The sequence below is a fragment of the Tupaia chinensis genome, unplaced genomic scaffold (genome assembly GCF_000334495.1).
Source record: "Tupaia chinensis unplaced genomic scaffold, TupChi_1.0 Scaffold000077_1, whole genome shotgun sequence".
Classification (NCBI taxonomy): Eukaryota; Metazoa; Chordata; class Mammalia; order Scandentia; family Tupaiidae; genus Tupaia; species Tupaia belangeri.
In genome coordinates this window covers 346952-361406 of record NW_006159538.1, presented here as the reverse complement: position 1 = coordinate 361406, position 14455 = coordinate 346952, and the positions used below count along the sequence as shown (strand labels likewise).

The 14455-nt window shown below is 43.4% G+C and overlaps 1 protein-coding gene across 1 annotated transcript in view; it reads right to left on the bottom strand.

Moving 5' to 3' along the window:
- Positions 1-448: 448 nt before the first annotated feature.
- Positions 449-14455, bottom strand: part of TSG101 (tumor susceptibility 101) — a gene marked incomplete at its 5' end in the record, with an annotated part of 27842 nt that continues 13835 nt past the window's right edge. The window contains 5 exon segments of the mRNA XM_014584508.1: positions 449-794; positions 2016-2255; positions 3183-3385; positions 10883-10974; positions 12264-12330. Coding sequence (XP_014439994.1) covers positions 705-794; positions 2016-2255; positions 3183-3385; positions 10883-10974; positions 12264-12330 — 692 coding nt within the window.

Below are 14455 nucleotides of genomic sequence, written 5' to 3'. Positions count from 1 at the left end.
CAGAATCACTTCCCACTTAAGACTGGACTTCACATGACAACAAAAGCAGGAGGTGGTGTACACTGTACCGCAAGTGGCCATCCTGCCCAGTTCATGGAGGTTCTCAGGTGTGCAGCTTCGTACCTGCCACTCTGCTGCTCTTGAGAACAGTTGGTTCAGTCCAGTCTGTAAAGGAAACAAATCTGGAAGGAAGCAGTGGGAGGGCAACTGCCCTGGACTTTTCACAGAAAAAGTTGCTTAAATCCCTCAATTTCAAATACTTCAAAATTTAGATTTCTATGTAGTCTAGCCCATAATACATAGAGTTCATTTTGTATGCCATAAAATAAATAATAATAAAGTTCAACTTGTGATGGAGTCTATGCTTTGTTTGCTAAATGGAAAGTTGGGCTTATTTACTAAGGTTTCATGTTCACTTCCTGAGCAAGTCCAATAAAGGAGAGAAAAATTATGCAACAAATTTTATTTAGCATAGTCAGTCCCAACATTCAGCACAAAAAGTTTACAGAGGATAGAAAGTGCATTAATAAAAGCCAGTCTTTACCAAAAGAAAACAGAAAATATATTATTGATTCAAAATATTTTACACTTGAATGATAAACTGCAATAACTTATTCTGGGCACCTACTGATCAAGAGAAAGGAAGAGAAGAGAAGAGAAGAACGCGGCAGGAAGAGGCCGACCTCCAGCTGATTTCACGCAAGTCAGTAGAGGTCACTGAGACCGGCAGTCTTTCTTGCTTTTTGCATTAGTGCCCTCAGCTGGAACTGTTTACGGGACAGAAGACGAACATGCTGGGAAGGAGGAAAGTTTCATCAGTTTAGAAAGGCTTTGATCCAGGCCCAGAGATGAAGTATCAGTTTGTATCCTAGATGGGATCTAAGACCCCTAAACTCATTATCTATTTCAAACTTCTTTGGAACCAATGCCTCATTACATGTGGCTTTTTAAACTCCACCACATGGAGGCCAGCAGACTGTCTTAAGGCAGACAGCTTTCTAAGGGCCTATAAAAGCGTACCCACAGGGAAAGCCCCATCATAGAGTTACACCCTGGACCACCAAGCTGCCAGGGAAACTCGTATTACAACCCTAACAAATTTACAAAAAGCTTTGATCAAACTGTGCCTGCTGTCCACACTTGGCTACGAGGAGGAGATGGGCAGGGATGAACAGCACAGGGCCGGCAACTGTCCTAGTTCACTGCCTAGCAAGCAGCATACCTCTTCTGCCTCTCCACGTGCCTCTCCCTAAGCTGTGCTACCCAAGCTGGAGACAGTATGGAGAAAGGGAGTCTGGTCTTGGTCTCTGGTTTGTACCCAGCCATTCAAGTGCTTGCACCGGATCTGAAGCATATGGTTTGGCCACTTGGTCATAGTGACAGGCAAGACCAGTAAGTGCCCTGACCAGCCTCATGCACACCGAGGCACCAGCAAGCCACAGGATCAAATATGCAAGGGGTGGCTGCTGCTGCTCTTGAAACCGTGTTCTCCAGGACCCAGCAGGCAGCAGCCAGACCTGGCTTTCCAGATTTTCATGTCTGTATAAGCATGAAGCCTGAGACAGCCTTCATCCCAAAGGGCAGCCTGGATGGCTATCTGATCCGGGAAAACGTGTCTAAGACTATGACACTCTTACAAGATTAGCTTATGAAAAATGAGCAAGGGGCAGTAAGTGATCTCAACTTAGGTGCTATGTCCTGAGGAACTAATGGAAATCGGATCATGCCTCCCGATTCACCAGGCACAGTGGCCAAAGAGAATTACATTTGTCTTGATGCCACCTGGTGGGAGGAACTGCAGCCACTAGCCCGCTCTTTTCCCTCTCGGATCAGTCCTTAGCACCGTGTACCTGAGACCACATGCTGCTCACAGCCGTACCTCTCGCTTACTCTCTCTTGGGGATGCAAGGAGTCATGACCCACCCTACAGAGAAACCCTCTTGGGCTGTGGATTTCAAGGTCAACACCTTACAGCCCAAGTCCCAAAGCCTAGAAAGCAGAGTGCAAAGACATACCTTCAGGAAGACATCCAGGTCTATTACTCCCCGCCTCAAGGCTTCTCCCAGGTAAAAGATAGTGTCTTCAATAGCATTTTCCTCTGCATACAGATTTAAAATCTGTTTATATAGTGGGGCAGTGGGGATGATAACTTCATCAATATCATTGTTTTCAGATTGATTTTCCATTTTCTCCAGAGCAGAACTGAGTTCTTCATCCTTCTTTTTCAAAAGTTCTATGTTTTTATCAACTTCAGCCTGAAAACAGAACAGCCAAAGCATGATGATTCTGTACTAATTATACAGAATTAGCCACTTACCAGGCAGCTACAGCTCAACTGCACAGGTACAGACTGGCCAATAAAGCAATGTTTGAACAACTGGGTAAGTTTAAGATTTCAAATAGCAACACTGGCCAAAGGTAGAGGAAAAGGTATGATCTAATATGCTGGTAAAAATGGGAGAACAGTGGAACTATCCTAAGCCAAGCATGTCAGTAACAATGACAAGCCCATAAACTAAGTCATCATGCACGGTCCTTTCCAGCAGAGGTTACCTTACGAAGAAAACAAGTAGGGGACACTTCTTCCAAACAAGTGAGCCTCTGCCAGAGTACAATGCTCCCCAGTCTGCAGAGGAGACTGCAGTCTGCAGTTAGCACACAAGCCCCAGGCACTTGCACTCCAGACACAAGACATCACAGTTCGGGCCTGTGGCTCTGAATTGTACTGGTCACTTTACTGAGCTTCAGAAGAGAGCTGCCTACTGCTAAGCTCATTGGACAGATTAGAGCCATTTTGGAAGGCTAATCCGTATGTACAAACTGCTTTCTCTAAAGCCCTCACATTTTCAATCACTTTACCCGTTGGTAAAAACGTACATTCAGGGGACCAGCAGGTAGAGTGGTGGTTAAGGCTTTGGACTCCCACTTGACTGACCTTGGTTTCAGTTCCACAGTTTAAAAATCATGCTGGGTGTGTGTGTGCCCCAAATCCTAAGAGGACTGTGGCCTGGCCATACCCCCAGGGGTAGGAGTGGGGGCGGGGGGTGATTTCTGTCTCCAGAGGGAAAAAATAAAAGAAGCACACTTAGGTCAAGCTACACTGGTGTGGACAGTGGGTCACCGCTGTGTGCTGGAGCCATGTGGGATACGGGGAAGCCTGAGTTCAGGTCAGAGTTACTTACTACTTCTTGATCTAAACGGGTAACCATCTCTTCCAGTTTCTGGTGACCTTTCTTCAGATCTTCCTCTGTTCGTTTCAAGGCATTGAGCTCGGCCTGGGCGCGGTCCATTTCCTCCTTCATCCGCCACCTCAGTTTGTCACTGACTGCAGAGATGAGAGAGGCTCGGATGGTGTCCTCGCTGATTGTGCCATCCCGACTGGGACCTATAGGATATAAAGGCAAAAAACACCACTTATTTCCCACACTCCTACTGTTCCTCTCTCTGGATTCACGTAGTAGATCACGGTTCGTGTCCAGGACCCAGCAATGTGAAACTCATGCTGGGCGTGTGTGCTTGCATGCCCAAGATCCCGAGAGAAGAATGGAGAAGGGATTGCAGCCATCGCCCCCAAGGGGGTGATTTCTAGCTTTCTGTCTCTCTATCTCTGTCTCTCTGGAGAGTGTACATGCCCTGTAGCAAAAATCCTCTCTAAAAAAAAATGTCATCAGCATAAAAATTAGTTGATTTGAGGGAACCAGCAGTTAGCGTAATGGCTATGTCGCTGGACTCCCACGTAGTCGACCGCGGTTCACGTCTCGGACCCAGTGGCTTAAAACCCACACCAGGCGCGTGTGCGTGCATGCCCAAGATCCCGAGAGGAGAATGGAGGAGAAGGGATTGCGGCGTGGCCATCCCCTCTGGGGGGTGTTTTCTTGCTTTCTGTCTCTCTGTCTCTCTCTGTCTGTCTGGCGAGTGCACGTGCCCTATAGTGAAAAACCTCTCACACACACACACAAAAAAAAAAAAAAAAGATTCGGAAATACCTTCCCTGTAAGAGATTGCCACTGATCCAGTCACCTGCGTTCTCTGTTCATAGCCGTGTTAGCTACTTTCTCCCTGAGGCTGATGACATGCTCCTACAGATCAGTTACTCTGTAATCTCCAACCAATGGGACATTAAGTTTACACCCAGGAAAAACATCCACTCCAGGTCAAGTTCATTCTTGGGCATCACTGCTAAAGTGAAGGAGCCAGGGCCCACTGGAGAGGGCAGAAAGGATTCCTTACTGTTTTATTTCAAATGTTCCTTCCTAATCAGGGTCTTATGTAATTTTCTTGCACATTTCAGAGCAAATAAACTTATCCCCCAGATACCTTCTTGATAAAGCTCCTCCCAAAGCCAACAGATGGCATAGTGGTTATGTCATTGGACTCCCACATAGCTGACCATGGTTCGAATACCAGACCTGGTGGCTTGAAAATCACACCAGGCATGTGTGCACGTGTGCCTAAGATCCCAGGAGAAAAATGGAGAAGGGATTATGGCATGGCCATCCCCATTTTGTGTTGATTTCTTACTTTCCCTCTCACTGTATCTGTCTCTCTCTCTCTAGAGAGCATATGCCCCTAAGGCAAAAACCTCTTAAAAGAAAAAAGAATGATTACAAAGTATCACTTCTACCTTGAGCTTAAAATTTTTGGCATTCTGGGGCCAGTAGGTGGCGCGTTAGTTAAGGCAGCTGGACTCCCACATAGCTGACCATGGTTCGAGTCCCAGACCTGACAGGTTGCTTTCTCACCTTCCATCTCTGTCTCTCTCTGGTCAACTTAAATAGAATAAAAAAAATAATAATAAAATAATGATAATGAATAAAATGAAATTACAAACGTCCCTATAAAATAATGACAATGAATAAAATGAAATTACAAACGTCCCCGCCCATCAGAGGCCCTGCCTGGTGCTGCAGTACATCTGCTATGCAGTCTCTCCCAGGAGACGACGCTGTCCACCATGCTGTGACCAGCTCCACACACGCTCTCCTGAGTCCTATCTGATCACAACCCTGGCCATTTCTTGGTCTGGTCTGGTCTTGGCGGCCTTTAGTTTCTGATCTGGAAAGCTGTCTTCTCACAAAAGTTAACCCTTACCCAGGTTACCCTGAGAGCCTGCAGTTCTCAGGCATCACGGGTTTTGAAAGGGAGAGTCTTAGTCGAGAGTTTCACTGTTTCTCTTATTTCTACCACAAAAGAATCATGTCTTCTCTAACTTGGATCATCTTTCTACAGGTGAAGGGAGTGCAGACAGCATCTCCTGTGGCCAGGTTTTCCTGGGAGTGTTTTGGGGATCCTACTTGGACACAGTGAAAGGAAGTGTCCCAACATTGACCTACTCTAGTGTTACCACCATTTTGCCCACAGAGTCTCTTTCCAGCTAGAATCCTCTATGAGGGAAACCAAAGTAGCCCCATCCTGCTCCAGAGTTCACACAGAGGCAACTAATTACTTCTGGTTGATTATTTTATTTATTTTTTGAGTTTTTTCTTTGAGCGCATTTTTTTTTTTTTTTGGTATAAGGCACGTGCACTCGCCAGAGAGAGACAGAAAGTGAGAAATCACTCCCCCCCAGGGGGGATGGCCACGCCGCAATCCCTTCTCCATTCTCTTCTCGAGATCTTGGGCATGCACGCACACGCGCCTGACGTGAGTGTAAGCCACCGGGTCTGGGACTTGAACTGCGGTCGACTACATGGGAGTCCAGTGACATAGCCATTATGCCATCTGCTGGTCCCGATTATTTTATTTTTTATAAGAGAGATTGTTGCTATAGGGTGCATGTACTCACCAGAAAGACAGAAAGTAAGAAATCACCCCCCAAGGAGGGATGGCCACACCACAATCCCCTCTCCATTCTCCTCTTGGGATGTAGAGCACACATGCATGCATATGCGTCCAGTGTGAGTTTTAAGTCATTGGGTCCAGGACTCAAACTGTGGTTGACTATGTTGGAGTCCAGTGACATAACCATTATGCCATCTGCTGGTCCTCTGGTTGATTATTAAAACATACAAATCCATATAGTATGTCCTTTCCAGCATTCACTTCCAACTTTACCAAAGTATTTCAGCTTATTTCACATTTTTCAGAAACGAAAGTGTTAACTTCTTCAGACAACCTACACTTTGGAATTCCAAGCTGTAAAGTTGGAGGACCACCACATTTTCCCTATGAAAACTGAGGACTTTCCCCCCATATCCCTGGCTTTTTTCTTTTAAATTTGCTATAGGGCATGCTATCTAGAGAGGGCGAGAAAGGGGAAGTGAGGAAGCTCCGCCATGTGAGGGATGGCCATCCCTTTAGGAAGGATGGCAATCCCATTTCCTCTACTCGACTGGGATCTGGGGCATGCACACAGAGGCCTGGTGTACTTTCTAAGTTGCCAGGTCTGGGACTGGAACTGTGCAGTCACGTGGGACCCAGTCACCCCAACCAACATACTACTGGCTGGCCCTAAATATTTATTTCTAAAAAAAATTTGTCTTGTTATATTAAATCAAATCTTATTATGGTTTTTACAGGAAAATCCTTATCCCAGAGATGAGGTTCCCAAGTGATATGAATATGGTTAGCATTCAAATGTGTGGTCAATCACATGCAATAGTAATAAAAGTATTCCATTTATCTGTATAGATGTTATCTGGACTATTAAAGATATAATACATATCTTTTATAACTTTATATTTTTAAATATATTTTTTGTAACTAGTTTGGATTTTTCATATACAAACATACCCTCAAACTTTGTTAATTAAAGTCATTATATCTGGTCAAATGGATCAAGTTATGCTAAGTTTTCAAATCCCTAGATCTAAGCACACACTTAAGTTTATTTATTGTATGAGTAAGAGACACAGAGATACTCTGCCCCAGCAGGGTCCTGATGTGTCAGTCACCCCCAGCCTCTGCCAGCCTGGATCATAGGCACACGTGTGCCTGGCATGCTTAGGATGGTCACCAGATGTAAACTGGCAAGCTTTCCTTAGGGGTCTGCCATGTAGAGCATTGCATTTTACTGCTGTGTAACCATCTGGCCCTTGAACACACTTAAATCCTGAAATTTACATTCTGGTTCTCTTATAAATTAAGGCAAATGCTACTGTAACAGCATCAAATATAATAGGTCCTTCCCACAAGTCTCCAGCCAGTCACCATCACTCAGAATGGAAAGCTGATGCAGCAGGTGCCTGGCCTCAAAAGGACACAGTTCACCCAAGGAGGCTAGACATGCTGAGATCAGACATAATCCCACCTGATCCCACACATACCTTATTATAATGTGTATTTACACTTACTTTAAATCTACTACATTCTAAAAGTAAAAAAAAAGAAAAAGTACAATAACTTGGGCCAGCCCAGTGGAACAGTAGTGATATGTTGCCTGGGAGGAGTGGCGTCTCACCTGGCAAACTGGCAGTTTGGGTGGCCAGCCCAGTTGGCCTGGAACATGACAGGCACTATGCAGGTGCCCAGGATCTGAAGGCTTGGAGGACTGGCAGAGGAGGACAGCAGCATGATTGGACCCTGTGGAGGATGTCTCACTGTCTCTCTCACTCTCGCATGCACACATGATCAATCATGAATAAAATGAAAAAAAAAAAAGATCTATGGGTTGTTTATGTGGGGCCGGCAGGTGGCATGGTGGTTAAGGTGGTGGACTCCCACATGGCAAACTACAGTTCAAATCCTGGACCTGGTGGCTTGCTTTCTCACTCTTTTTCTGTCTCTCTCTGGTCAAATTAAAATAATTAAAAAATAGAATTAAATAAATAAATCTTTTTTAAAAATGCATTTATGTAAGGTTGGCCTTATAGTCTAATGGTTAAGGGAGCTAGATTCCCATATGGCCAACTGTGGTTCAAATCCCCACCCCCATGGTTTGAAAAACACGCAGGGTACATGCAAGTGTACGCCCAAGTTCCAACAAGATAGCTAAACGGAGAAAGGACTGTGGTGTGACCATACCCTGGGAGTATTTTTTCTTCCTTTCTCTCTGGCAAACACGTGTACCCATTGACAATTAAGGAAGGAAAAAAAAAAAAGTGGGCCAGCTCCACGGTCAGGTGGTTATGGCAGCAGATCCCACATGACCGATGGACAGCATGGTTTGAGCCCCAGGCCTGGAGGCTTAAAAAACATGCTAGGTGGTGTCTATGTGCCCAAAATCCCCAAAGAAGGGAGAGATGGAGAAGGAATCGGATGGATCAACTTATGCTAAGTTTTCAGATCCCTAGATCTAAACACACACTTAAGTTTGATCATTCCCATGGTGAGCACTTTCTCTTTTCCTTCTCTGTCTTTGGTGAGCATGTGCAACTTCTGGTTAAAAGGAAAGGGGGAGAGACTGTTTATGTTAAATTAAAAGAAGACTTGGCCCCGTGTGGTGGCACATGCCGCTCAGACACTGCTCTGCTGGCTGGGACCAGATGAGAGGCCTGGGTCAATTCCTGATATGATTCGAAGGCTGGGGGCAGTGGTGTGCCCCTGTGGTCCCACTCAGGAGGCTGAGGCAAGAGGACCGGGCACCGCAGCGAGGAGGATCTGTGGAGACCCTGTCTTAAAAAGAGCAGGGCTTGCTGGCCTGTGCCTGCAGTCCCGGTAGGGAGGTTGGGCAGCTCGATTGTAACGGCGAGACTTTGTTTAAAAAACAAAAACAAACTAAAAGAAGACTTGTAGGTGATTCTCATCTACATCTTGATCAGTTCTATAAAAATTTTTTCCCCTCAAACATTTCAGGGAAATTTCAACATTCTCTATACTTGGTAATAACAAGCCGTGGACTAAGAGTTTGTGGCAAATGTGAAAGGTCAAGTGCCCACATTCTGACCTTTACCCAGAGTCAGATTTCAGAAGTGCCCTTCTGCAATCCCAGATTAGCAACTGATAAAGTGACACAGACTTTGAGAAAGAGCCCTCAACTATCCTTATTAAAATGTCAGGTAGGTTGCCATTACCACGCAAAACAACTTTTCCAGGATCAGAAAATCAACATTCTGGGACCAGCAAGTGGTATGGTGGTTAAGGTGCTGGACAATCCCACTTCCAAGATGCTGGCCTCACTTCCAAGATGACAAAGAAAAGAAGGAACAACAGCCATGCTAAAAAGGGCTAACCATGGTTCAAGTCCTGGACTTGGTGGCTTGCTTTCTCACTTCCCCTCTTCCTCTCTCTCTGTCAAATTAAAAATAAATGAATGTATAAATAAAATTTAATAAATAATTTTTTAAAAAGAGAAAATCAACATTCTACTCAGTGGATTTGATAACTCAATGAAGACTGAGGCGAGTATCTTCAAAGTGCAGCGGTATACAGGGTCTGATTTAGAGCTGTAGCACAAAACCTAAGTCAGTTCTATCCGCCTAACAGTACCTACTTACTGATGATCAGATGTTCTGTACCTCCAGACAGAGCGATTTTACATTGGAGATCCACATAACCTCCAAGTAAAACATACAGCATCTGAACAGTAGTACTGCTTCCAATCTCGCCCTAACTAGCAAAGTGAACGGCTGGCCCAGCATGTCCACTACTGGCCACTACCTGCTCTGGCTCACATAGTGGCCTCTGGTCCAGCTTGTGTGCTAGCGGCAGACTACGGTGTGTACGTAACGTAGACGGGAGCTCATGCAGATACTGGACCAAGCTCATATGAGAGTTTTTCCTTTTCTAATAAAATACAGGCTGGTCTCTGAAGTAGGAGGAAGGTTTCAAACTATGATTAATGGAATTCTGACTCATGCTATTAAGTGCAAACCTGGCAAATGCATTATGCTGCGTACAGAGGCTTTTATTTATAGTCTGTGAATTTGTAAGCTTCTAATACTACTGCCAGGCTCCGTATATACTATGGAATTTTTCCTCCAAAGAAATCAAAGGACCTCAATTCACCTTTTAAATACTACCAGAACACAGTTCTTTACTTAAGGATTTCGTTACTTAAGCACGTGGTTTCTATAATCACAAGAAAAAGCATAAAGAGAACAGTCTACATGCTTCACCTACACTTATGGCAGATTTGTATTTCTCAAAAACAACTACACACCACAAAAGAAATGTAATTAGTTTACATAAAAATTCGAACTTTCAGAAGTATGTAGGCACAGACCTCATTAAAGACACTAAAATAGTAACTACTGTGAAAAAGAGACGGTGCTACATCATTCAGCTGTCTCAAGTGATAAAAGATGAAAGAAGTTAACTGGCAGACTAAGCACAAGGTCCAATAAAACTGAGGTTGATTATGAGGCTGGCAGGTGGTGTGGTGGCTAAGGGCGCTGGACTCCCACATGGCTGATTGTGGTTCAAATCCTGGACCTGGAAGCTTGCTTTTTCACACTCTCTCTCTCCCCCCATCCCCGGTCAAATTAAAATAAGTAAATAAATAAATGGATAAAGCTTAATAAAAAATTCTAAAAAAAAAAAAAAAGAACTAGAATCAGAATTAAAGTCATTCTGGGGAATCAGCAGTTAGTGTAATGGCTATGTCGCTGGACCCCCACGTAGTCGACCGCAGTTCGCATCCCAGACCCGGTGGCTTAAAAGTCATGCTGGGTGCATGTGTGTGCGTGCCCAAGATCCCGAGAGAAGAATGGAGAAGGGATTGCGGCGTGACCATCCCCCCTGGGGGGGTGATTTCTAGCTTTCTGTCTCTATGTCTCTCTCTATCTGGTGAGCGCACGCACCCTATAGTGAAAACCTCCCCCTCCCCCCCCAAAAAAGAGAATTAAAGTCATTCTGTAAAACTGTTACTCTGTTGGGTTAGTAGGTGGTATGGAGGGGAAGAAATAATCTGAAATTTCACATGTGAAAATGAAACGTACTGTTCCTAAGAGGAGACTTTGACTTTACTTATGTGGAGAAATATAAAAATTTCAAGAGTACTTACCAACTGTAGTTGCAGGGGGCTGGGAAGGGTACTGAGAGCTTGTTAGGGCAGGGTATGGACCACCAGCTGGATAAGGACAGCCTGGGTACCCACTAAAGCAAAGAATGAACAGGAAATGTTAAGGTGACCCAACATGATAGCATTTTTAAGAATCCCATTCAAGGGGTCAGCAGGTGGCATGGTGGTTGGGGACACTGGAGTTCCCCCCATGGCCAACCACCGTTCAATCCTGGACCTGGTGGCTTACTTTCTCTCTCTCTGGTCAAATTGAAATAAATAAATAATAAAGTTACATAAAATTTTTTTTTGGAGAGGTTTTTGCTATAGGGCACGTGTGCTTGCCAAAAAGAGAGAGACAGAAAGCGAGAAATCACCCGCCCAGGGGGGATGGCCACGCTGCAATTCCTTCTCCTTCATTCTCCTCTTGGGATCTTGGGCACGCATGCACACATGCCTGGTGTGAGTTTAAGCCACCGGGCCCAGGACTCGAACCACGGTCGACTACATGGGAGTCCACTGACAGCCATTATGCGATCTGCTGGTCCCAAATAATCATTAAAAAAAAAAAAAATCCCATTCAAGAAGTTAAACTTGAAGTTATTGTCATTTTGTCAGTTAATGAATTTATAGTTTTAGAGCTACAGATATTTATTCCAGTGAAATTCGATGGTAATTCCATTAGTAACACTAGATTTACTCTTAAAGTAGATGGTTAAATATTCTTGCTTACTGCCTTATATCATTTGTTGCTGAAATTAAGAAAGGTCCAGAAATGAAAGCAGCTTGCTAATAATGCTGAAGATCCCTGATACAGGCATGATGATGCAGTGGCAACACAATCTTCTGCAAGGCTGACCCACATGGGAAGGTTCCAGGCTCACAATGGGAGACTCCCTGAACAGAACAGGCTAGCTACATGGGATCTACAAGATTCTTGAAAGAAAAGTAGCAAGGACTTCAAGGCCTAAAGCCAATCAAGATCACTGTCATCACCATTTTCCTCTGTAAATAAATGATGCTGTATTTCTCTAGACTGGAAAAAACTGTTCAAACTATTTATAAATATAGAATCCTGGGGCCAGCAGGTGGCGTGGTGGATAAGGGTACTGGACTCCCACATGGCTGGCTGCAGTTGGACTCCCAGGACTGGCGGCTTGCTTTATCACTTTCACCCTCTCTCTTCCTCTCTCTCATTCTGTCCCTCTCTGGTCAAATTAAAATAAATAAAGTTAAATAAAATCATTAAAAAAAAAAAAAGAATAGAATCCCACCAATAAACAAAGTCTTTTTACCATTAAATTGTAACTAAACTTTTATCAGTGCCCTAGTTAGCAACCATTATTCTGACTCTAGATGTAAGTACTCAAACATAATTTATTACCTGGGATTGGGAGGGTATCCAGATGGATATGCAGAGATTCCACTTGGCATGCTTGGCATGTAGGAGGCTAAAAACAATTTTTATCATTTTAAAATAGTAAGTATAATCCCAAATGTGTAAGTTATTGAATAAGATACAAATTACTGTCAAACCACAGCAAAATTTTATCTAGTTAAAGTATGCAAATCTCAGCACCAAAACAAAACAGATGTCCCACCCATATTAGTTCTTTATTTCAAGCAGTAAATATTTTCAAATCACCTAATTCTCAAGTCACTAACTATGAATATAGCAATACTCACGGCAATCCCACAAGGAATAACGGGCAAACAAGCCAACCTGGAGGCTCTATAAACTCTCAAGGAGTGTATTACCTGAGATAAGAGCCAGTTCAATTTAGAATTTAGAGGAATCTGGTTAATTCTGGCCTCCTTTGGTCCAAAGTCAGCATCTGAGAAAGTGATGTCTTTATTTCAACCTAACAAATCTTCTGATTGTTTTTAAGGCTATTATGTTGACGAATTACCTTTGTTGGCTCGTTTGAGGACTTTGAAAGACTTCACATTATGAGAAGTCCTATTTAAAACACATAGTCATCTATGCAGGTTCAAAACAAAACAAAAGCTTGCAAATATTGAGAAAAAAGGTTAAAATCTAGCAACCTTAAAGAATGTTTCACATATTCGTTAAAGGGAATATTAACAGCCAAGAGGCTAATTAACATAGAAGGAAAAGACAAGTTAATTTTGATTTCAATTGGAAATGACTTATTCTCAGAATCAATTTTTCTACAGTGAAACTTTTTCCATTGAAGATAATGAATTAGTCCTAATTCAAGTAATAGATTTTTTTAGTAGCTTCTATGTGATAAGAACTGGTAAGAATTTGATGATGAGAGAAAGAGAGAGAGAGAAAGAACACCAAGAATCAATTCTTGGCCTCGAGTTGCTTAGAGTCTAGTTTGGGGGATAACAAGGAAAGAATAATAAAGAGTGAGATGTGCTCACTCTTTATTATTATTATTATTATTATTATTATTATTATTATTATTTATAATAAAGACAGGAGAAGTACAGAGTGCTGTCTATAAACGGGGTCATTTGGGAGGAGAGCTAATCTAACCTAGGAAGTGAGAATAAACAAAAGCGTCTAGTAGGCCCAGCCATGGTGGTAAAGTGGGAAGGCACTGGTGTACAAGGTCACTTGGGAGGTCAGGTCCAGGTCCAGATCAACACACCATGGGGGTGTGAGGGTGCATGCCTATAATCCTGGCTCCCTGGGAGGCTGCAGCAGAGAACTATGACGGTGAGACCCTGTCAAAAATGCTTCTCTCTTTCTCTCCTTCCTCCCTTGTGTGCACGTCTATACACACACACACATCGAATCTACTAGTAGAATCATCTGTGAAAACCTAGAGTTGAGAGAAGTACAGTCTATAAAGAATAAACCTCTAGGGGCCTGGCAGGTGGAGTTGTAGTTAAGGCGCTGGACTCCCACATGGCCAACCACAGTTCAAGTCCTAGACCTGGCAGCTTGCTTTCTCACTTTCTTCTCTCTCTGTCTTTCTTTGGTCAAATTAAAAATAATAATAAATAAAATAAATAATTCTTAAAAAATAAGAAGAATAGGGACCAGCAGATGATGTAATGGTTACACTGCTGGACTCTCACATAGCAGACCAAGGTTCAAGTCCCAGACCTGGCAGCTTAAAACTCATGCCAGGCATGTGTGTGCCTGTGTGCCCAAAATCCCAAGAGGAGAATGAAGGAGAAGAGACTGCAGCATGGCCATCTCCCCTGGGGGTGATTTCTCACTTTGTCTCTGTCTCTCTTTATCTCTGGCAAGGGCATGTGTCCTGTAGCAAAAATCTTAATTAAAAAATAAATAAATAAAAGAAACCTATAATAGTACAAGTAGGGAAAAGGAACATCCTGCATGCAGGTCAAAAAGGGCCTTAAAGCTTTTACCAGAGTTGTTGAACTCATATCTTCAAGGACTAGTGTCCAGTGTTCTTGTTAGGATGAATCTATAAATGTCATAAGTCAGTTTTTTTTTAAATATGATGAGTCTAGGATGATGTTCAATGTTTTTCAGAAAGGGAAAAAAAAAACTTCTCAAAATGTCACAATTGTGGGACCAGCAGTTAGCGTAATGGCTATGTTGCTGGACTCCCATGTAGTCGACCACGGTTT